Source organism: Macaca fascicularis, chromosome 8 (assembly GCF_037993035.2).
Source record: "Macaca fascicularis isolate 582-1 chromosome 8, T2T-MFA8v1.1".
In the NCBI taxonomy this organism is placed as follows: Eukaryota; Metazoa; Chordata; class Mammalia; order Primates; family Cercopithecidae; genus Macaca; species Macaca fascicularis.
The window spans coordinates 107,921,358-107,944,331 of record NC_088382.1 but is presented as its reverse complement, the minus strand read 5'-3'; the positions used below and the strand labels follow the sequence as shown (position 1 = coordinate 107,944,331).

Sequence of the window (22,974 nt, the reverse complement as noted above, 5' to 3'; positions counted from 1 at the left end):
ACATTTGAGCTGCTCGCCTCCACTTCCTAAAGTGCTAGGATTACAGGCATGAGCCACAGCACCTGGTCCATCCTTTGCTTTTCATTAGGTCTTCCCACAGACAGATAGATGGACATTTGAGCTGCTTCCAGTTTTTTGTTTGTTCGCTTTTTTTTTTTTTTTTTTTTTTTTTTTTTTGCTATTACAAAGGGTGCTGTTATTCTTGTGCATCTCTTCTGCTGTCCAGGTATGGAAGTTTCTCTGGGGTATGTACATAAGAGTGAAATTCACATGGACTCCTTCGTCTTTACCAAATACTGTCAAACTCTTTCCAATGTCAATAGCATCAGCACTAAATAAGAGTTTCTTTTGCTCCACATCCTTATCAACATTTGGTATGCAAATTAAAAAAAATTTTTTTGCCAACAAGCAGGTGTAAAATGGTTCTCATTGGAGATATTATTTTGTATTTTTCTGATTATTGGTGAAATTGAAGTATTTTATATGTTTATTAGCCATTTATATTTTTTCTTATGAAGACTGCCTATTTATACTTTTGCCCATTTTTCTACTAGGTTGTCTGACTTTTTCTTATTGACCTGAAGTAGTTATTTATATATTCTGGATGTGAATCCTTGGTCAGTCATATGTGTGAGAAATAAAGGTTCTGAGTTTGATTTTAGTTTTGTTTTGTTTTTTGAGACAGGGTCTCACTCTATTGCCCAGGCTGGAGTGCAGTGGCATGATCACAGGTCAGGGCAGCCTTGACCTCCCAGGCTGAGGTGATCTGATCCTCCTGCCTCAGCCTCCCCAAGTAGCTGAGACTACAGGCATGCGCCACCATGCTTGGCTAGTATTTTTGTATTAAGGTTCTCAGTTTCTGACTTATCTTTTTACACTTTATGGTGCCTATTGATGTATAAAAGTTCTTAGTTTGGCTGGGCATGGTGGCTCATGCCTGTAAACCCAGCACTTTGGGAGGCCAAAGCAGGCAGATTGCTTGAGCCCAGGAGTTTGAGACCAACCTGGGCAACATAGTGAAACTCCATTTCTACAAAAAACACAAAAATTAGCTGGATGTGGTGGTGTGAGCCTGTAGTCCCAGCTACTCATGAGGCTCAGGTAGGAGGATGGCTTGAGCCTTGGAGATCAAGGCTTCGTCGTGCCAAGATTGCACCACTGCACTCCAGCCTGGACAACAGAGCAAGACCCTGTCTCCAAAAAAAAAAAAGTTCTTAGTTTTATTGTAATTGCACTTATGAATCTTTGTCTATGTGGATTCTATTTTCTAATTTGTTTACGGGATCCTTCCCTATTGTAAGGTTATAGCCAGCACTTATTGAGTACTTTCTATGTTTCGGGTACTCCTTATCATCTCCCTTTTACAGGTGATGAAGACAAGGCTCAGAGAAATTGAGCAACTTGATGAGGTCATACAGCAAATAAGCAGTGGAGTCAGGATTTGAACCCAGACAGTCTGCCTTGTGTTTGCACTTTAACAATTGCCAAACTGCTGTTTATAGAGATGGTGTCATATGTTATTCTATAAGATTTAAAGTTTTGTCTCTCTCATCAAAGTCTCTAATCTGGACTTGGCTTATGATGTGAGATACCTGAATTGATCCATACCCTTCTCTACTTTGGCCCCTTAAAAGCTCCTAACTTGAGTAATGCTTATTGTAGCACAACTAGTATCAACTGAATTGTGCTAGAGATGAATTTAAAAAAAAAAAAAACATTTTATTCATGGGAACAATTGACACTGTGGACTGCTAGAAAGGGGAGGGAAGGAGGAGGGCATAGGTTGAAAAACTACCTATTGGTAACTATGCTCACTACCTGGATGCAAGAAACCCATGTAACAAACCTGCACATGTCCTCCTGTATCTACAAAAAAGTTGAGAGAGAGAGGAAAAAAAAAAAAAAAGCTGTTTTGTTGATGCTGCCAGTGACTGATCCCAGGCAAGGTAGGCAAAATCTAACCCTGCTCTCTAAGTAAAATGATTTGGCACCAGAGTAGAGTTCTTCAAATTAACTGAAGAAGACAGACCTCCACGTTTCAGCCCTTTTTTTAGCTTTTGGCATCCCGTAAAGTGAACAGGATATCCCCTGAAGAAATCCCACGAGAGGTAGAGGCCGTCACAAAGTACGGAACAATCTCCACAGCTCTGCCTACACTGCTGGGACCAAAATAGTTCACATGGCATTCCTGCCGCCTCCTTGTGAACTGTGTGGGAAGGAACGCTGGTCACGAATTCTTCGTTTCAACCACCCCCACACACTAGGACAGCAGCAGCAACAGCAGTGACATCTTGGAATCTAGAGAACAGCACGTGGTAGGCTGTACATCAAATCTTCTCTGCATCATGTACCATTTTCCTCCAAAATTAGAGGTTTTAAACAAATGTAAAGAAATTGAAAATGATTTTTTAAATTAAGAAATAAAATGGGAACAAGTTGAGTATAGCAGAGTATCAACTAAAGAAAAAAAAATCAAGCTTTTAAAGAATTAAACTTAGTTTTATTCAGAAGTCTCACTGAATTTTTTGAGGCCAGGAGTTCTAGACTGGTCTGGGAAACATAATGAGACCCCATCTCTACAAAAAAATTTAAAAATTGGCTGGGCACAGTGGCTCATGCCTGTAATCCCAGCACTTTGGGAGGCTGAGGTGGGCAGATCATGAGGTCAGGAGTTTGAGACCAGCCTGGCCAACATGGTAAAACCCTGTCTCCACTAAAAATACAAAAATTAGCCGAGCGTGATGGCGTGCACCTGTAATCCCAGGTACTCAGGAGGCTGAGGCAGGAGAATTGCTTGAACTCAGGAGGCAGAGGTTGCAGTGAGCTGAGATTGTACCATTGCACTCCAGCCTGGGCAACAGAGCAAGACTCCATCTTAAAAAAATAAATAAGGGCCGGGCGCGGTGGCTCAAGCCTGTAATCCCAGCACTTTGGGAGGCCGAGACGGGCAGATCACAAGGTCAGGAGATCGAGACCATCCTGGCTAACATGGTGAAACCCCGTCTCCACTAAAAATACAAAAAACTAGCCAGGCGATGTGGCGGGCGCCTGTAGTCCCAGGTACTCAGGAGGCTGAGGCAGGAGAATGGCGTAAACCCGGGAGGCTGAGCTTGCAGTGAGCTGAGATCCGGCCACTGCACTCCAGCCTGGGCGACAGAGCCAGACTCCGTCTCAAAAATAAATAAATAAATAAATAAATAAATAAATAAATAAATAAGAATTAGCTGGGCATGGTGGTGCACACCTGTAGTCCCAGTTACTCAGGAAGCTGAGATGGGAAGATCACTTGAGCCTAGGAGGTCGAGGCTGCAGTGAGATGAAATTGTGCAACTGCATTCCAGATCATGCCACTGCACTCCAGCCTGGGTGACAGAGCAAGACCTTGGGGGAAAAAAAAAAAAAAGAAGGAAGGAAGGAGGGAAGGAAGGAAGGAGGGAGAGAGGGAGGGAGGGAGGAAGGGGGGGAAAGAAAGAGAAAGAAAGAAGGAAAGAAAGAAAGAAAGAAAGAAAGAAAGAAAGAAAGAAAGAAAGAAAGAAAGAAAGAAAGAAAGAAGGAAGGAAGGAAAGAAAGAAAGAAAGAGAAAGGAAGGAAGGAAGGAAGGAAGGAAGGAAGGAAGGAAGGAAGGAAGGAAGGAAGGGAAAGGAAAAGAAAAGAAGGGAAGGGAAAAGAAAAGAAGGGAAGGGAAGAGGAAGGAAGGAAGAAAGAAAGAAAAGAAAAAAAAAAGAAAAGAAAAGAAAAAAAAGAAAAGAGAAGAAAAGAAAGAAAACCCTCTAGGGAAACTAGAATTGTTGCTGAGTCTGTGAAGCAAACTCTCTCAAGATTAAGAGAAAGAAGACAGGAAAAATAAGAACAAGAAAGAAGGGAGAAAAAATTAAAATGACATGTGCCAGAGACAAGGAAATGTGGTTTCTTTTTCCCTCTTTAGGTGACAATGAGCAGATTCTAAAATAACTTAGGTAACTAGGCATACAGTTGAGGACATGCTCTAGATAACAGAGTTGCCTGTAGGCACTGAGAAGCCTAAGGATCAATGGAGATCCCTGAAGTCTCAGGGCATGGTGACTCCTGCTCGTAATCCCAGCACTTTGGGAGGCTGAGGCTGGAGGATTGCTTGAGCCCAGGAGTTGGAGACCAGCCTGGGCAATACAGCAGACCTCATCTCTAGAAAAAATTTAAAAATTAGCCAGGCATGGTGACATGTGCCTGTGGTCTCAGCTACTCCGTAGGCTGAATTTTGGATCACTTCATCCCAGGAGTTCCAGGCTGCAATGCCATGATCACGCCACTGAACTTGAGCCTGGGTGACAGAGCAAGACAGGCCTATGGCCCAGGAGCAGTTATCTCAGATGGCTCCAAAGCAGCATTTCAGTTCACAGTTCATATGCAGGTGGTGAAAATTCAGTATTTGCAAAATCACATCAAACTTATGCCTAAATTACATTAAATCAGAATCACATCAAGGTTTGGGTGTAAGAGATACTCCTGGTTATAGATTGTAGACACATCATCACTAACCCCATCAGATGTTATCTTATATGCAATTAAAGGTAAGGACTAGGGTCATTTATCGTTTAAGAAACACAGTGACTGAAGCAAGACATGTGGGGGAGCCGTGTGCTCTGTCCTGTCTTTCCCTCTGGAGAGCTGCTCTGTCCTGCATTTCCCTCTGGAGAGCTGCTTCACCACAGAATCAAGGGTTCAAGCAGAAATTAGCAAACATGGCTTCTTAGGTTTGCTGCTTTGGCTCACTAGAGTATGGGGGCCAGATCACAAGCATCTCATGTACCAGGTTTTAAAAGTGTGGACTTTGAGGCCGGGCGCGGTGGCTCAAGCCTGTAATCCTAGCACTTTGGGAGGCCGAGACGGGTAGATCACAAGGTCAGAAGATCGAGACCATCCTGGCTAACACGGTGAAACCCCGTCTCTACTAAAAAATACAAAAAACTAGCCGAGCGAGGTGGCGGATGCCTGTAGTCCCAGCTACTCGGGAGGCTGAGGCAGGAGAATGGCGTAAACCCAGGAGGTGGAGCTTGCAGTGAGCTGAGATCCGGCCACTGCACTCCAGCCTGGGCGACAGAGCGAGACTCCATCTCAAAAAAAAAAAAGTGTGGACTTTGGCCAGGCACGGTGGCTCATGCCTGTAATCCCAACACTTTGGGAGGCCGAGGCAGGCGGATCATGAGGTCAGGAGATGGAGACCATCCTGGCTAACACGGTGAAACCCTGACTCTACTAAAAATACAAAAAATTAGCCGGGCATAGTGGCCGGCACCTGTAGTCCCAGCTACTCAGGAGGCTGAGGCAGGAGAATGACATGAACCCGGGGGGCGGAGCTTGCAGTGAGCCGAGATCGGGCCACTGCACTCCAGCCTGGGCGTTAGAGTGAGACTCCATCTCAAAAAAAAAAAAAAAAAAAAAAAAGTGTGGACTTTATTATGTCAATGGGGAGGCTTCGAGGTATTTTAAACCAGAAGGTAACACACTCCATTTAATATTTTGCTTGTTAGCAACTGTACAACCACTTACAATCTGGCTGATAGAAAAATACTAAAGAGTGGTTGTACCAGGCTTGACTGGTTCCCCTCCCCCATGCCCCCATGGCATTCCCACTCATCCTGGTTGGTAGAGCTCACTTCTCACTAGGCGGGAAATAGCCAAGAATCACTTTCCCAGCCTCCCTTGCTGGTAGAACATGGGCATGTGACCCAGTCCCAGCCAATGGGATCTGAGGTGAAAGGATGCAGGGAGGATTCTGGAAAAGGCTTTCCTCCCTCAATGGACAAGGCCAGTACCACAGGGATAGCAGAGCAGAAAGGTGGAAGTGACAACATAATAGAACCACGTAGAGACATATTCCTCTGGAGATAGCAGATACTTATTGTTTAAGCCACTTTTATTTGGATATTCTGTTACTTGCACCTTAAAGCATGTGAAGAGAAAGAAGCATTAATGAAGTCACCAATATCAATTAATGTGATGTTATAGAAAACTTATCAGACCAGGCATGGCAGCTCACACCTGTAATCCCGTCACTTTGGGAGGCCGAGATGGGACAACTGTTTGAGGCCAGGAGTTCTAGACCAGTCTAGGAAAAATAGCGAGACCCTGTCCCTACAAAAAAAAATAGAAAAATATTAGCCAGGACCCGGTGTGGTGGCTCACACCTGTAATCCCAGCACTTTGGGAGGCCAAGACAAGGGGATCACTGGAGGTCAGGAGCTTGAGGCCAGCCTGGCCAACACCGTGAAACGCTGTCTCTACTAAAAATACAAAAATTAGCCAGGCATGGTGGTGTGAATGTGTAGTCCCAACTACACAGGAGGCTGAGGCAGGAGCATTGCTTGAACCCAGGAGGCGGAGGTTGCAGTGAGCTGAGATTGTGCCACTGCACTCCAGCCTAGGCAAGAGAGAGAGAGACTCATCTAAAAAAAAAAAAAAAAAAAAAAAAAAAAAAAAAAAAAAAAGCTGAGCATGGTGACATGCACCTGTATGTAGTCCCAGGTGGGAGGAACACTTGGGCCCAGGAATTTGAGGCTGCAGTGAGTCAAGATCACACCACTGCACTCCAGCCTGGGCAACAGAGCAAGACCCTGTCTCAAAAAATAAAATAAAATGTAATATAACAAATGGAGACCTTTTTCCTTCAGATATTTATTTGAAGTAAACCAGCCTCTTAAAATTGGGAATAGTTAACTACAATTGTTAGCTGTTCACTGAACATCTTGAGTGCTTAAGCAAGAAACTACACAATTTCTGAGATGACATGTCTTGCTTTTTCTCACATGTGAAATGACTTTTTCTCACTCTTTTCTCTCATTTGCACATTTCCCCTAAGAAACACTGAAAACTGTCCCTGCTCCCTTCTAGGCAGCAATTCTCTTTTCTTGAAGGTCTCTTTTTCATGAAGTCATGGAAGTAAAAGCACATTATCTAAGAAAAACCTCAGCATTGTGTAAACAAAAGAAGGCAAGTATCAGGCTTCCGACAACAGTATAGAATCATGGTCTTTTTAAAGTGAGAAATACCTTACAGATCATTTGTGGTCACACATTATTTGAATACAGGTAAAACCAGAACATCTCGTTAGAGTTCTTAAGATTAATAACAACATTTATCTCTCATCCTGAATTCATATATACAGTAGCTGGCAACTTTTCCGCAATTCCACCTGGTCCCATCTGAAGAAAACCCAATCCAGTCATCGCACATTGGGGTCCTACGGTCTACCACATTCCTCATTCAACGAATATTTACTAAGGATGTATCAAGCACTGGCACTGAGATTTAATCGCTCGGATCTTTTTTGCTCATATTGCTTACAATATTTCTGGGAACTCATGACTTTTTCATATGCAATCAATTTTTAAAACATCAATGAGAAACACTACATATGTGATAGAGGACCGGAATTGCCAGGTAGAGATGGGAGATGGTAGCTGCTTTGGGTTAGTCAGTGTCTCCTCCTTTTCCATCGACTTGGACAAATGTTTACATCGGAGATGATCTGATTCTGGCCCCGACAAGCGCGGGCACCCGTTGCGGAGGGCCGCCCGGATTGCCCCCTGGGCAGTGCGGCCCGGAGGATGCAGACACTGGCCCGGCGGGAGGAGGACGCGGTGCGAGCCGTGCGGCCCCGGGAGGCCGCAGATCGCCGGTCTCCCCGCCAACACCTCGCTTCGGAGGAGGAGAGGAGGCAGCGTACGGCCTGGCTGGAAGCACCTGCGGCCGCGCGGGGGCGGGAGCCAGGTGGCCTCGGCGCGCCAGCCTAGCCCGGGCACCGAGCAGGAAGTGGCTGCGGCGCGGCCCGGGCGCGGCCTCCTCGCGGTGCAACCGGGCAGGGAGGTGGCCGCAGCCTGAGCCGGAGCCTGAGCGCCGGGAGCAAGACCTCATGGCAGCGTTGGCGCCCGCGGGCCCCGGGGACGCCGCCTCGGCCGCCCTGGACGAGCTGTCACTGAATTTCACGTACGGGGCGCCAGGCGTCGGCAACGGCTCCCTCTCGGGCGCCTGGTACCGCAGGAACCAGGTAAGGGCCGCCCCGCAGCTCCCGCAGCCCGGTGGGGACACGGCCGGGGCGGCTGCCTCCGGGAGCCTCTGCGCCTCGGCCGCTTTCCTGCCAGCTCTCAGGAAGACACCCGGGCTCTCCGAGTGGAAGGAGCTGACATGCGATGTTTCCTGCATTGACCTAAGTCCCCCTCATGTGGGAGAGCGGGGGTCCGCCCAGTCTTCCTCTCCCGGGCACCCGGCACTGGGAGTGGGCGTCCAGGTCCTGGGCCTTGACCTCAGCCACCCGTTTCTGGGCCTCCTGGTCCCGATCCCGCCTCCCCAGCCTGCGTCCGCCCTCTTCTGCCGGAAGGAATCTAGGAGTGTGGGGGCGATTATTCACTCATTTTCACCCCAGGATCCTTTTGCAGTTAAAAGAAAAGAAGAAAAAAAGTGACACCCCGTTGTCAGAAGCAGGAAACTCATTAAGGGCAACCTAATGTCACCTCGCGCAGATGCCCTGCGTGTGTCCCTGGTGTCTCAACACAGCTCTTCCATTTCCGTGCGAGGAACACATTTTCTCAGGTTGCATTTGCAGGACTCTCATTCTTTCCAACCGGCCCTTTGGGAAAACATTGTTAACTTAAACAACGCCAGTTTACACTGGAAATATACATTTAACAAAATCAAAGGGACTTGGAGTCGCCCATTTATTTTTGGCTTGGTTTAAGATGAGGAAGAGCTCTGACCAACCCTTCCTCTAGCAGCATTCATATTGCAACTGAGTTTTATCAGGGTGGATTCCAGGCTTCCTCCTGTTTTCATTAAATGTGTTACTTTGTTCTTGTTCTTTAACAAAACCATGGATACTTTTATTTTTGCAACAATATAATCAGAAAATATTTGTTGCTGTTGTTCTAAATCAGAGAGTTTAACCAATTATTAAAGATTTAGATTCCTTTTATGCCTGAAGTGTTTTAAATGCTAATTTCTGAATGCAGAAGACAATATATTTGTATAAAGAATAAGTAGGATAAATAAGCATGCTCACTTTATTAGTTTTCAAGAGGGGAGAGTATTGCTTTAAGTCATTTCATCATAAAAGACATAAAAATAGGAAAAATGAGGGTACTCAGAGCCTCTTGATCAGTGTTTGTAATCCATCCCCATTTCTCCTTTCTTCTACAAAGGAATTACAAAGAAAAGCATCATTTTTATGGGAACTTGAGTATATCTATTATATTATTCTTATATTAGATGCATTCCCAATGTAAGTTTAAGAATGAGTTATCTATCCCCTCTTGAAAAAAAAAAAAAAAATTAGAGGGTTAGTAGATGTGATCATCCAAAAACAGGACATTGTTTTCACAGTGGAAACCTCTGTAGTCATTAGTTTTCTTTGACATTTCCTGGAATTCTTGATTGTCTTGGCTCTCTGATAACCAAACACAGATTATCATGTGACATTAATGCGAGGCAAATAAATACTGTTTGCAAGGCTTAATTTGCCTTTGACAGTGTGTATTTGTACAGGTTAGAAAGGATGTATCCAGAATGTGCTAATTGAAATTACTGAGCTGACATCTAAACTTTGCTGGTTTGAGATAAGACTGTATCAAGTTTTCCCATTTACTGTGCAAATTTAGGCCCTCTTATAAGATGGTGGTATTTTATCTTTTTGGTAATTGCATTTGTGTTAAGCAAAAGTAAAAATTAATTTTTAAAAAGTTCACTCGAGAAGCATTTTATTGAGTGCCTCTGGTGTTGTCCAGGCCAGTAAAAATAAAATTGAGTCTATTTTTTCTTGTCTTTTTTAACACTGAATAGAAATGGCTGAAAATGGGTGTGGTTCCAGAAAAACAAAGTGTGAGATATAAATGTGTCACTCCCACAATCAAAATGAATGTTGGTTGCTAGCTAGCCACAGCTTAATGATGCTTATTTGCTTGCCTCCATTGGTTTTATCACAACTAAAATATTTGCACAGTGCGTGCTGGCTAATAGCCTAGTTCTCTGTCCCTTTGTCCCTTCCAAAGTGATTATCGTCAAATCTGATCAATTAACCTTACTACATAGAAATAGACAAACTTCCCTGGAATGCTTTCATGTAATAGATGAATGTTTTAACAGTGGCCATTTGGAATCAATGTTGTCTAAGGCAAAGATGTGAGTGCTTCCAGAGGAAGAAATCTCAAAGCAACTCAAAAGTAGTAGTTCAGTGGGGGAAGATGTCTTAGGAGCAGGGAGGTAAGGTCTTTGCCCTTTGCACTACTCAGATGCTGTGTGCTTGGTGAAAAGCCTGGCCTATAGAAGTGACAGAGTTGTGCCAGGTAAACAAAGGGCACTTTATGTTTGATCCACAAGTTTTCAGTAGAGAAGGATAATGTTCCCAAGATGTTTATTGAGCTCCGTGCTATGTACAAAGCACTGCAGGGATATTCAATATAGTGCAAGACCCAAACTCTTCCTTCTGTGATTATTATTAGGTGTTTGGGAAAATGAGCTATGTAAGTAATGCCAAAACAAGGCAGTATGTTGTAAGTGTCATGTGAGTGATATAAAGTCCTATGGAAATTCAGAGCAAGGGGGCATTTGGCTGGCCATCAGTGATGCTTTGTGGAGAGGTGGAGCTGGACAGTTAAAGATGGACAGGGTTTCATTGATAGGCATGCACAGTGTAGGGCATTTCAGGAAAGGAAAAAGCTCAGGGACCCAGGAGCAGCCCTCATGGCCTGGACAGGTGCCTTTCTGAATATTTTCCTTCCGAGAGTACAGTTCAGCCATCATTCAGGTTGCGGTGGAAGATGGAGACTGACTATAAGGTGGAAATATGTTTTGGGGTCTTGGATATAGCCATGGATTGCCTTGAAGGACTGCTGACAAAGTTTAGACTTTACCTTGTAGACAGTGGGGAGCCATTGAAGATTTTTTTTGAGAAAGAGTGCAGGAATCAAAGCAAATTAAATTTTAAAAATTTAAATTAAGGCTAGCCGGATCCAGAGTTTTCAAACTGGCCAGCTGTGGACTCAATCCAGCCTATAGATACATCTTATTTGGCCGGCGGAGAGGCTTCAAAATCTTCAATACATTGCCAGCACTTTAAAATGAGAAGATTAAATACAAAATTTCAAGTTACCATAATCTCTTTAAATATTAGGAGTTCCAGCAACACTGGGCCTTTTCCCCCACATGATCACTGAGCTGGATATCATGTTTAAAGCAAGCTGTGCTTCCTGCTGTAGCTCTCTTGCTTCTCTTTTCTTTTACCTACTGACTCCCACACGCATTTTTTTAAAATTTTTAATTTTTATGGATACATAATAGTTGTACATATTTATGTGGTCCATGTGAAATTTCAAAACATAGGCATTTAATTTGCAACCAGTGCTAGAGTCTGTCACCTCTGCTGTTAACTAGCATACTTGGACAGGTCACTTAATTTCTCTGGACGTCAGTTTCCTTATTGGTAAAAATTACAGTTGAACCACAAGATCTCCAGCTTCCCTCATGCTATGTGGTTGAATAAATAAGGGACAAACCAGCAAGGTTTGTAGAGAGAATGGATAGAAGAGGGAAAATGTGGGAAATAATGGGAAGGAGGATTTTGTTGTTGGTTCTTTAAATTTATGCATATTGTTAAATGTCTAAATTCACAAGGACATGGTCAGAAAGGTTTTTTCTGCATAGGGTGAGATGAAACTTCAGGATTTTTTATGCCCTTTCTTTGAACTTTTGATATTCAATGGCTTGGATTTTAAAGTCAACATATTTAAGGGAAAATTGATACAACTTGGCAGGGAGGAGGACAGCAAGGAGACGGACATTTGTTATGCATTTACTGTGTGACACTTTATAGCTGTTATCTCATTTGAGCCCCCCTTAGCCTCGTAAGGTATGTATTATCCTCACTGCTCATGTAAGGAAACTTGTGTTAAATAACTTGCCCCGAGATCTTACAGCAAGTGGATTTAACTGCAAAACTACTTTTATTCCATGCCTGAAGGCCATCGCTAGAAACTAAGGCTTGAAAACAATGTGGTAAGAGTCCATGTGAAGGGAAAATGATTAAGCCTTCTCTCTTGCTGGTCTTGAGAAAAATCGTGCTGAGTTTTATATTACCCTTTTATTAATTTTGCTTTGCTACCATCTATCTCTTTTCTGCTAGTAGCTGCATATGACTATCTCTTAAAGAAAGAATAGTGCAAAACTTTCAAATTGCTGGTCCTTTCCATTTCCTTCCTAAGAAAAATCCTTTTTCTATTTTGTTTTGTTCATACTTGATTTTGTTCCCTTTGTTATGTATCCAATGTGATATTTTTTCATTTATCAGATTTTCTAGGAGATGTACGTATAAGGCAGCAAGAAGCCAAACATGGTAGCTTGTGCCTGTAGTCCCAGCTACTCAGGAGGCTGAGACAGGAGGAGCTCTTGAGTCCAAGAGTTCAAGACCAGCCTGGGCAACATAGCATGATGCTGTCCCTTAAAAAAAAAAAAAAAAAAAAAAAAAAAAAAGCAAGAAGAGAGAGGGAGGAAGAAAGAGATTATGTCAAAGCAACTGTTCAAAATTTTTGTAAATCAATAAATAAGTCCCCTGGCCCTTGTTAGAGGAACTGAGTTTTAATATACTTGTGTATATGGCAGACCAGATATTTTCATTTAAATCTACCTGATACCCTCCTTATGGCTTGACTAATACTACATAGTTATAATATTCATATTGAGGCAATCAGCCAAATCCAGGCTATGGGAAACTGCCAGTTTACAGCATACATGGCCTGGTTTCTTAAAAAATCATTTTGATAAGGAAAAACGGGGAAAAAATAGATAGTTGGATGACCTATCGATTAAAATAGACCTAAAAGACACAGCAGAAAAAGACACCATTTACTATAGTATTTAGGGTTTCTTAAAAAATCATTTTTATGAGGAGAAAAGCGGAAAAAATGGGTAGTTGGATGACCTATAGATTAAAATAGACCTAAAAGACACAGCAGAAAAAGACACCATTTACTATAGTATTTAGGGGCACACACTTGGGTGATAAAGCTGTAAGAAAAAGCTAGAAAGTGATTGCCACAAAGTCAGGCCAGCAATTCCTTTGGGGAAGGGAGAGGGTTGTGATGGGAGGAGGAAAAGGGAGGGTTTGGGTGGGGACCCAATTTCTATTCTTGATCTGGATATTTTCCTTATGATAATTTATTGTAGTAATTTACTCATCAAAATAATTATCTTCACAGTTGTCTATATAATTTTTAAAACCTTAAAAAATAATACTAACATTGCTATGACTATTCAGTTTGCATGCTTCACCTAGGTAGCATGGGAAATGGTATGTCATAATCATTTTGTTAGTTTATGAGAATTAAACAATTTGTTTTTCCAATTGTTCCAATTTTCCAATGTTGATGACTGTTCACACTGACATTTGAGAACTTACCTTGGAAAGGTTGACATTCCCCAAAGCTATCCTTTTTGTTTCTGTATTGTGCTGTTGTAAAAGCTTGGACTTTAGTGGGTGTGTTGCCAAGTTTCTCAATTTCTCCATTTCTTGGCTTTCTCTATATAAATGGAAATAATAATAATACATATGTACCTTACAGAGTTGTTGTAGGCACAAAATAAGATAATGCATGTCAAATAGTTAGCAAAATGCCAGACACATAGCAAGTACCCAATAAACACTAGCTATTATTACATTGTAATCAACCTATATTATAGGAAATGTCATAAAAATGTATATCTAATAATCAGTAATTTTTGGACTCAGCTCATTGCAAATGGAAATAAGAAAAATTATGTCAGTTATTTGATGTAACTTTGCTTTCTTTAAACCATAACCACTATTTCTCTGCATCTAGTGCCTTCCTCACTCTCTTTGATGTTTGCCTCCCTTTCAGTCACATTTCAGAACACTTCCTAAGGAGAGTAATTTTCTAATCAGAGCACTTGATAGCTCGAAGTACTAAGGCAGAGATTCTTCCCATGTCTTCAGCCACTTTCCAGACTTCCAGATTGGAAAGGTGGTGAGTGTAGCACTGGGAACAGCTGATAGAGGTGTTTGGTGGCAGTAATGTCATCATATTTCATAGGCCCTGACTGTAGTTTAACCAACCAGAAGGACCACCACCCCAGCCTAGGAAAGCTCATTTAGTGTTAACATAAGACTTTGTGCCATTTATTTTAGCTTTTTTTTCTTTCCTGAAAGACCAATATTGCTCTATTCCATTTATAACTTCTGTTAACTGCCCCCTTCCCCATCCTATATTCCAATAGACTTACATTTTACATAAAGTCAAATCTCTTCACCCAGTCTGTCATGGCCCACCAAAGCGTCCAATTGCATGAGGCCTGGCAGATAGCACTCTACTGCCCCTCCATATAGCTCTTAGGATGTACACACTACACATTTGCCTCACCGTGTCACTTTCCCAGCCCTTGGTCACTCTTAATGTGTTTTTGTTTTGTTTTGTTTTGTTTTGTTTTGTTTTTTTAGACAGAGTCTCACTCTGTCACCTAGGCTGGAGTGCAGTTGCAGTTGTATGATCTCAGCTCACTGCACCCTCTGCCTCCTGGGTTCAAGTGATTCTCCTGCCTCAGCCTCCTGAGTAGCTGGGGCTATAGGCATGTGCCACCATGCCCAGATAATTTTTGTATTTTTAGTAGAGATGGGGTTTTACCATGTTGGCCAGGCTGGTCTTGAACTCCTGACCTCAGGTGATCCACCCACCTCAGCCTCCCAAAGTGCTGGGATTATAGTTATGAGCCACCGTGCCTAGCCTCAACATGGTATCTTGCCATCTTTGGCACATATCAAGAGATGCTGACTGATCCCTAATGTAAGTATAGGCTGATATATATTTAGTTATGAGCTCCATGCCTCACTGAAGATTGTGTTTGTCCCAACATGACTTCTTCAGAGACCCACCCTGAGCTTGGCAGGTCATACCAGGTCTGAATAAAATGAGTGTCTGGCTGCTTGCCTGTGGCCTCAGCACTGGTTCCCTAAATCACCTTAGTCTTTTTCATGCTGCTATAATAGTATACCACAGACTGAGTAATTGATAAACAATAGAAGTTTATTTGGCTCATGGTTCTGGAGGCTGAGAAGTCCAAAGTCTAGGGGCTGCATCTGGTGAGGGCCTTCTTGCTGTGTCATAACATGAGGAAAGGCATCAAATGGTGAAAGAATGTGCAAGAGAAAGCAAGAGAAGGCCAAAGTTGCTTTTATAAGAAACCTACTCCAGAAACAAAGACATTAATCCGCTCATGAAGGCAGAGCCCTCATGACCTAATCACCTCATAAAGGTCACACCCTTCAATACTGTTGCATTGGGGATTAAGTTTCCAACACATGAACTTTGGGGGACACATTTAAACCATTTCATCACTTGACCCCACTTCACCTTCTTTGCAACTCTCAAATTGTTTCCTCCCTCAGGAACTTGGACCATTGGCCTGATTTCTTTAGCTTGCAAGAGGAGTCAGTCTCTCTTCCGGTCTTTGAACTTGGCTTCCCTACCATGAATGCTTTGTAAGTTAAGAGGCTTTAGGTTGCAAGTTACACACACACACACACACAAAAAGAAGAAGAAGAAGAAGGAAAGAAAGAAACTAACTTTAACTGACTTAAATGAGAAAAGAAAGTAATCCATTTGGATGATGTAAAAGGTCAGAAAAACTCTGGGTTCAGTCAACCCTCCATCCGGGGGGCTTTAAAAATATGCTGAATGCTCAGTTTCTCACTCTCATTTTCAACTTTTGTTCTTCAGAGTTGTTGGTTCCACTTTTATCAGGCTCACCCCTCTAGGGTACATACTTCCTTTCACCCCGCTGGAAGAAAGAGCTTGACTTTCTCAGCCACTAACGAAAAAACATGGGCTTTAGTCTGATTGGATGATGTTAAGACCATGTCCTATCTCATACCAGTCACCAAGGTTGGAGTTACTGGACTTAGTGTTCCCAAAGCACATGGGCACCCTTGAGAAGGACTGGACACCCACCTGAAATAGGAGTCCTGTAACCAAGAGAAAAGGGCACTGTATGCCTCAACAGCAATCCCCCCGCAGGTGGGCTCAAGTCCTCCTCCTGTGGAGTTTTGTCTTCATGGGACATCCTTGGGCTAACACCACTCCCAGCTCACCCAGGACCTTTCATTTCTGTGTCCTGGCTCACATGAGCGGCTCCCCAGAATAACTCACTCACTCGGCCTTGTCTTTGTTGGTGGGACCTGAACAGTAATCTCCTTAGAAGCTTAGATTATAGGTTTAATTTCTGAAATATTTTCAAAAGCATCATCCCTAAGCAGTAACTATTTCCAAGTTCTAAATATATCTCCCCCTGCCCCCAAGAAATTCTAGAAAGGCCTCTGCTCATTCCTATTGATAGAAAAAGTAAAGGGAAGAAATGGCAAAGGCAGTATCCTCTGCTTGGTCTCTATCTTGCTTATTCTTGCTAGGCAAGTTCTTATCAACAAACATCTCTTCAGTAGGTAGGACAAGTTTAGCATATTTAGGTGACTTAGGTTATGGTATGCAAATACAATGCTGTATGGAGTCCTAGGGGTCATGTTAGCATTGTGAATATCTCATTCAAGTTTGAGGTGATTCCTGGGAATTCTGGGGGTCTTTATTTCCTCTTCAGCCTCTGGACTTGCAGGGCTCTGATTGTTCCAGGGCTGTTTTGGGGGCTGTCTGTATTGTGTTCCCTCTTACCACAGTTCACATTAGGCTGGGTCAGTGAATCAACGAAGGCCCAAAATGCAACCAACTTTCCATTCAAGAAAAATCGTAAGCAGACAGTCCTTCTCTATAAGGCAGTGTTACCAAAGAAGTCAGAAAACATGGACTATGACCTCAAAAAGTAGCTGCATTTTTTGTGATATACATTGTGTGTGTGTGTGTGTGAGAGAGAGAGAGACAGAGAGAGAGGGAGAGAGAAAGCGGATGCCTTAGAAATACTTGAAAAACATTTGAAAAAGTGGTTAGAAGTCACCCCCCTTATATAACCTGGTGAGTTATTTACGTTAAACTTCCAGAACTAACATGGTTCTGTTTTGTGATTGTGAATAAGAGAGCCAAAACAGAAGAGGAAAGATTGTGACATACATTTGGATATGGCTGCTGGAGTCACAATGGTAGAGAAATGGGCAGTTCTTTGTGAGCAAGATTCGACCCAAATAACAATTGCCATCAGTGAATCATGTGGGTGTCATATGAGCATTGACCATGAGGTGTGTTGGGACCTGGCTGCTATGCCAGTGGGATGTGAGGCTTTTGCCAGGAATAGGAGTCTTAGGGATGAGGAAATATGCTTAGCTGTGAGAATTGGCCCTTTAGAGGTTGTGTAGAGCCCAAGTCACAATGTCTAAGGGGTATAGCAAACTTGAAATTGATTCCTGACTCAATTTCAGAAAGGTCTAATCTGGTGGGTAGTGAGGGCATCAGGAGTCTCTGGCAGAGATCAGTGAGTGAGTGGCAACATCATCACAATCCCTCCCCATATCAAGGCAAAGACTCACCTGGTGGCTGACACCTGATATAGGCTGTAGAGTTTAGTCTTTGGGGAAAGATGCTGACAAAATACTGTTAGAGTTCAAGGCAGGCATTGCTCCCAAATAGAGTATGCACTCTGGAGACCCAGGCAGGTGTGGGGTAGAGCGATGCAGCTGACAGAGCTCACAGCATCCAGCTTTTGCAGAGGAAGCCTTGTTCCAAACCTGGGCTGGGCCTGCAAAAGGTGGCCTGCAATCCTGCTTCTTTGGAAACAAAGGATTATGGGTTGTTAAAACTATTATAATAAACATGTTCTTGTAAAACATGAAAGTTATAAGGCCCTATATTGACCTGGACATAGACAGTGGCATTCTTTGTGTTCAGCATGTCTGTTTTTGTTTCAAAAACTTCCTCTCCAGTATTATACAGGATTAAGCTGTTTTGTAATAGAACCAAGTTTAAGACTTCCTTAACTGGAATCTCACCTTTTCTCGACTATTGTTGCTCCCCATTTAACAAAGTGTTAAAAGCCCTCAAAGGGTGTGTTATTAAATATATTGCTTTTTCCATAAATTTGCTCTGCTGAGACTTACATTTCTCAGAAATGAAAAAACCTGGTGGCTTCTTAGCAAAACTCAGGCTTATTTTTAATGAAATTTTGTTTTTAAAAATAAAGAATGTACAATTATATAAATAAATGTGTTCCCTAGTAAAAGACAAATGTAATCATTCTTAATTGCATGGGAAGGCAATATGTTGGGGTTTTCTGCCTAGGTTTTAAGGTTGATTAAAAATTGGCATAAAACAGCTTGTAGAATAGCAACGATGTACTGTGTTATGTAACCCTGAGCCTTTATGTTGGCTTTTAAATAACCCGATTTGGATCTGGTGTCATATGATTTTCTCAGGATAGGAACCCAATAACCCAATAGCATACAATAACCAAGATAACAAATTAAAAATCTGCTCCTGACTGAAAATGTTTCTTTCTTTTTCACATATAGGATTATAGTTTTAACTCGGTTTGTGTTAGTATTGCAGACAACTCAATTATCTACAAGAATGAAGGAGATTAGTGGTAAAAATAGCACAACCCACCCAGTAATCTAAAAAGCATTACCGTATTTCAGGTTGTCTCCTATGTTTGCTGTTATGAATATTGTTTCTTTTTTCTTTTCTTTTTTGTTGTTAGAGACAGGGTCTCACTCTGTTGCCCAGGCTGGAGTGCAGTGGTACAATCATAGCTCACTGCAGCCTCAAACTCCTGGGGTGAAGTGATCTTCCCACCTCAGCCTCCTGAGTAGCCGGGACTACAGATGTGTGCCACCACGTCCAGCTAGTGTTGTTTCTTTAGGACCCTGTTTTAATTGACTATCCTCATTGCCCCTACTTCTTGTCTGAACTCCTAGATCGATCTCCTGCTTGGTCTTCCTGTTCCCTGGTCTCCTTGCCAGTCCATCCTCCACACTGCAGCTAGGATGAGTCTTCCAAAAGCCAAATCTGGACTTAGCCTTCTTTAGTTTGTGTCTTTGTGTTCTTTGAGTTCCTTGTGTCTTAGCACCGCCTACAGATCCGTGGCACAAAACGTCTCCTGCTTGCCTCTCCAGACCAGCTATACTGCAGTCCTCTGCTTTCAGAGGACTCTGCTTTCAGGCCTGCAGGGCACCTTGTTTGCTGCACCTTGGGCCCCTCTACCTGCTCTGCCCTTAGCCCAATGCACTCACCCTGGTGAGATATCACCCTGTGAGGCTTCCCTAACTCCATCCCTGGAGTAGCCTGAACAAAGACCCCCCAGCAAAAGATATCTGCATCTAGATCCCAAAGTCTTCCTCGAATGTTACCTTGCATGGCAAAAAGAGAACTTTGCAGATGGGATTCAAGTAAGGATCTTGGGATGGAGAGTGTCCTGGCTCACCCAGGTGGGCCTAAATGCTATCACAGGTATCCTCCTGACTCCTTGATTTCAGCCCAACAAAGTTGAGTTTGGACTTCTAGCCTCCAGAACTGTGAGAGAATAAATTGTGTTATGTTAAGCCACCATGTTTTGTGGTAATTTGGTACAACGGCCACAGCAAACAAGTACAGTCCCCACCCTAGACAGATTTGTACTCTGTCTTCTCTATTCCCTGGGGTTCTGTGGAGCACACCTCTATTAGAGACTGAACAGGCTGTGCTCTGCTTGTCAGTGGTTGCTTTCTCTACTCCTTCTCAGCTTCCCTTTTAAAATTTTTTAATTTTTAATTTTTGTGAGTACCTAGTAGGTATGTATATTTATGGGGTACATGAGATGTCTTGATACAGGCATGCAATGTTTAATAATCACATCATGGAGAATGGGGAATCCATCCCCTCAAGCTTTTATAATTGTGTTACAAACAATCCAGTTATACTTTTTTAGTTATTTTTAAATGCACATTTAAGTTATTATTGGCTGGAGTCACCCTGTTGTGCGATCAGATAGTTGGTCTTACTCATTCTTCCTGTTTTTTTGTACCCATTAACCATCCCCACCTCACCACCCCCTACCCCAGTACCCTTCCCAGCCTCTAGTAACCATCCTTCTACTCCTTCTGAGCTTCTTAGGGGGTACTTTGCATCCTTGATTCCTGACAGAGGGCCTAACATTTAGCGGTTGCTGAATGAATACCAAATGGATGCATGACTGGATGGATAACGTCCTGATGTGAGCTTGCTGAAGTTGTCTGTCCCCTACATCTCTCCTCTTCTCTCCAATCATTTTCATTTCACGTCCTTTCCCTCTACATAGTGTGTTTTTCTCAAGCAGTGCCTACATGCGGTTTTCAGTTGCGCAATGGTTTTATTTTTCTCCTTAACATCTTTTCTTGGTTCTGCCAGCTTCCTTTTCATTTCTTCTCTTGTTATCATCTCCTCTTAACTCTATTTTTAAATAAATCCATCTTCTCCTTAATTTCACTGAGGCTGCAAAGGAGGGTGTATTTAAAATTTTTTAGCTTGGAAAATTTTAAACCTATAGAAAAGTAAAAAAGAATAGTACAATAAACACCATATGTCCCTCACCTGGAGATTCACCAATTGTTAACATTGTGAAATATTTGTTTCTCTCTCTCTCTCTCTCTCTCTCTCCATATATATATGGAGTAATGGGCTATTTGAAAGTCAGTGGCACACATTATAAATGTTTACCCCTAAATACTTAAAGATGTACCTCTGAGAGTTTGGATGTCTTCCTGTCCCATCCTAACTGTCCTGGAGATATCTCATGTGCCTACCTGTCTACTGGGTACAAATGCAAAACAACTACAGTTCCTTCCTAAGAGTTTACCACGAGATGGGGTGAACTGAACACCCATGTCTCAGACATGTCGCCTGGTTCAGGCCATTACAGTCATTTCTGCAGTAATTGGTTGAGCTAAATCACTCAACCTGTACTATTGCTGATACAAGATGCTAGATCTCATTTCCAGTTCATGCATGTTTTATTACCAGAAACAAGAGATGTCATTATTCCAGTTGTGAGTTGCATGCAACCATTACTGTGTTCAAAACGAGCTCAGAATCTGTGGTGCTTTTGTGCCATGTACTAGCTCCATTTGGATCTGATTTTGCATTTATGTTTTGAAGACAGAGCCAGGAATATGGTTGAGCAAAGCCAGAGCTGAGACAGAGCACCAATTCCACACACCCCTGTATTACCATATCCCATCTCCTTGTGGCCAAACCACTGCTCTTGCTCCACAATGGATTACAGTTCAATAACACAATACTACAGGTCAATTTGAAATATCTAAAGAACATTCTGACACAATAAAAGTAGAACAGAAAATTGTTATTCGAAATACAATGAAAATATCTTAATGCTTATCAGTGCTGCTATTTTGAACCTCATTCTATATAAATTGTATGCTGTGGCTGCCACCATGTATTTGCCAAGACATCCTGGAAAAGCCAGAAATTACGCTACAGTGGTGACAACAGTGAGCACTACAGACATTAATTGAAGGCACCTTCCTGTGTTTCTGGCCTCTACTTATAACTGCATTATTAAGATGTGGAACAACCTTTCCTCCTAACTATTGTCATTGCTTTATTTCATTTGTATTGAGAAAAAGAAACAAATTCTGCTAATTAAAAACTTGTGGTGCATTGACATTGACTAGCCAAAAGGTTATCTATTGCATTCTACAGATAAATAGTGATTCAGACTTGACCTGGGCGCCTTGGGGTCAAAATTTGACTGCTATCTAGCTGTGTGACTTTGCATAAGTCACTTTCCTTCTCTGGCCCTGTTCTCTTCCCTGACCAATAAAAGGACAGGGAAGCTAGGGAGTGGAAGAAAGAGAAAACAAAAGAAAAAGAGAGATATTTAAACTTCCATTAATTCCAAAATGTTAGAAAAAGAGATAACGTGCTGAATAAGTAATGATGTAGACATTTTTAATCTAATGTAATGGGAAGTTTCTAAGGGCCTGCTCAGTGTATGCAAATGATACTTCTGATTACAGGAGTTTGTAGTCATTAAAGTACATTTACCAGAGCTTCTAATTGGAAGCAGTATTTAGTAATGGTTACCTCAAGTTACTGTATGTCTTTGAAGGTAATCAAACCACCATCTTTTAAAAGCATTGCAAATTGGAAGTTTTCCTCTCCAATAACTAGGGGAATTAATGAGGATTTACTGTGTTACTACCATTCACAGGAATGTATTAAATAAATTTAATAAGCATGCAATCAACCTCGAATAATTAGACAAAATTTCAGAAAAAAACATAGAATAAGATGTATCAGTTTATACGGAGTACTATCAGGAAACTGTTTCTGACAGCTGCTTTATACCAGTATATTTCTTGTTTTTTTAGTATAATTCAAATTAACTAGAATTTAAAAGTCAGCAAGCAACTTTTTACTACACTCTTAATTGTTGAAATCTGAACTCTGGGACAAATTTTGCTCTCACAGAAACTGGGTTTTTGGTATATTCCAACCTCAGTTATTATAAACTAGTTACTCACTGAGATCCTTCTAGGACCAAAGGTCAAAATTTCCTATTTCTAGACAGTTTATATTTGATCCAATAGTTCAGTTCAAATGGTATTTAATAAACAATGTCTCTGTGCTAGGTCTATACTAGTCATTAGTTTACTAGTCATTAGTCATACTAGTTTAAAAGTATTGAGATGAGTTGGTGTGTAAGTCACAGCTCTGCCTTCAAGGAGCTAGTAGTCTAGTGGAGAAATGGCCTTGTAAAAATTAACCGCAGTATTGTACAATACATGTCCTGATAGAAATATATAAGACTCAGTTCAGAAGAGGGAAGTCAGGAAAGGTAAACTGGAAGATGGATCTGAGGAAATTATCGAGAATTCAGTACACAGAGATAAAGAGTTGGAAAATATAGAAGACATCTTAGGAAACAAGGGGTTAGAATGAAAAGACCTAATGTATGAGTAAGAGGAGTTCCAGATGGAGAACAGAGAGAGAACAAAGGGTAGATGACATTTAAAGGGATAATGGTGAAGAGCTT

The 22,974-nt window shown here is 42.1% G+C and overlaps 1 protein-coding gene across 4 annotated transcripts in view; it reads left to right on the top strand.

Moving 5' to 3' along the window:
• The first annotated feature begins 7,779 nt into the window (after positions 1 to 7,779).
• The window catches only part of NIPAL2 (NIPA like domain containing 2), a 104,311-nt gene continuing 89,116 nt past the window's right edge, over positions 7,780 to 22,974 (top strand). For all 4 annotated transcript variants that reach the window (XR_012416557.1, XM_073999170.1, XM_005563774.5 and 1 more), the window contains exon 1: positions 7,780 to 8,023. Coding sequence is in view for 3 of the 4 variants with exons in the window: in XM_073999170.1 (XP_073855271.1) it covers positions 7,889 to 8,023 (135 nt within the window). In the remaining variant the exon portion in view is untranslated. The remainder of the gene's footprint in view (positions 8,024 to 22,974) is intronic.